Here is a 1,082-nt window from a genome sequence, read left to right as displayed (position 1 = left end):
GGGCTGTAGGCTGTAAATCCTGTGGAAGGACATCACCCAGACCATCACAAGTAGACGATTGTCCCGTGGACCGCGAAAGCAGTGTTGTTCTGTAGCATGTGTAGGCGTGTGAAGTTTGCGAAAGTTCGTTTGACATCACCGTGCGAACTTGTGAGACTGGCCCATCTGGAAATGGAGATTTCTGGTTGCCCGGACCGCGGGAATGTGCGCTTTTGCCTGTCCCTGCCATTTGTTGGCGTTCTCGTGACAGTCCTGACGGGTGGGGTAACTGAGAACAAACACAGCATTGTGAGAAAGTGGCTCCCGACACACAAAGTCTTGCGTTGCCTACAATGTGGGTACCAGAAGCAAAGGCGCTTGTCAATGTAAACCGAGCGGGGTGGGGCGGGGGTAAATAGTCGTATATAAAAAAACAATCATATGAACACATTACTTTCATATGAAAACAGTGTCCCTCGGGATAGTGAGTAGCTCCGTAAATTATACTAAATAATTTATTCCCGTTTATCTACACCGTCCACAACTCCTCAAACCCTACTACTCAAACCCACCCTTCTTCCCTCGAAGTTCCACCGTGATCTTATTGATGTGAACCGGTGCTCTGGGGTACCCCAAAAGAGCCCATGCCTGTACGTCAGAGGTGCCAGGAATCCCCGACGGTGCAGTCCGACGCTCTGAAGTCTCCCACGAGAGCCTCGCTGCCGAGGTGGTGAAGATAAACACACATGTGGGGTCCGGTGTTCCAGGAATGAGTGTACCCCAGGAAAATCGGTCCCCCTTACACGGTGGGCGTGGCCTAAAAAGTACGAAGGCCCACAGCAACATTTAAACACACAGCCGGGATTCTCTGCCCCCTATTGAATTAATGTATAACAGATGAATAGGGACACATTTTCCCGGGGTTTAGGCCGGGATTTTCTGTCCCCTCACTAAAAGTATTACAAGAATGGGGACATATTTTCCCGTTTTTTTAAAGAGATATCTCGTAATACAACGTTTAAGAAAATGAACGTTAAGTGAACAAGAATTACTTTGTTAGTTTATAAATTCTATTGTAAACAACTTTGTTGGTTAAGTTTATA

The 1,082-nt window shown here is 47.2% G+C and overlaps 1 protein-coding gene across 3 annotated transcripts in view; it reads right to left on the bottom strand.

The window, feature by feature from the left end:
- Nucleotides 1-6: 6 nt before the first annotated feature.
- The window catches only part of LOC118414148, a 3,472-nt gene continuing 2,396 nt past the window's right edge, over nt 7-1,082 (bottom strand). Inside the window, exons 2-3 of one of the 3 annotated variants that reach the window (XM_035817980.1) lie at nt 552-734; nt 7-268 (exon numbers count right to left, since the gene is read on the bottom strand). In XM_035817980.1, the coding sequence (XP_035673873.1) occupies nt 45-268; nt 552-734 (407 nt within the window). In that variant the 3' untranslated portion in view covers nt 7-44. Of the gene's footprint in view, nt 269-551; nt 739-1,082 lie in introns of all 3 variants that reach the window. The other 2 variants (XM_035817981.1, XR_004830912.1) reach the window with 2 other exon arrangements.

The sequence above is a fragment of the Branchiostoma floridae genome, chromosome 4 (assembly GCF_000003815.2).
Source record: "Branchiostoma floridae strain S238N-H82 chromosome 4, Bfl_VNyyK, whole genome shotgun sequence".
Lineage (NCBI taxonomy): Eukaryota > Metazoa > Chordata > Leptocardii > Amphioxiformes > Branchiostomatidae > Branchiostoma > Branchiostoma floridae.
Note: the sequence above shows the minus strand (reverse complement) of the source record. Positions and strands in the feature narration are given on the sequence as shown.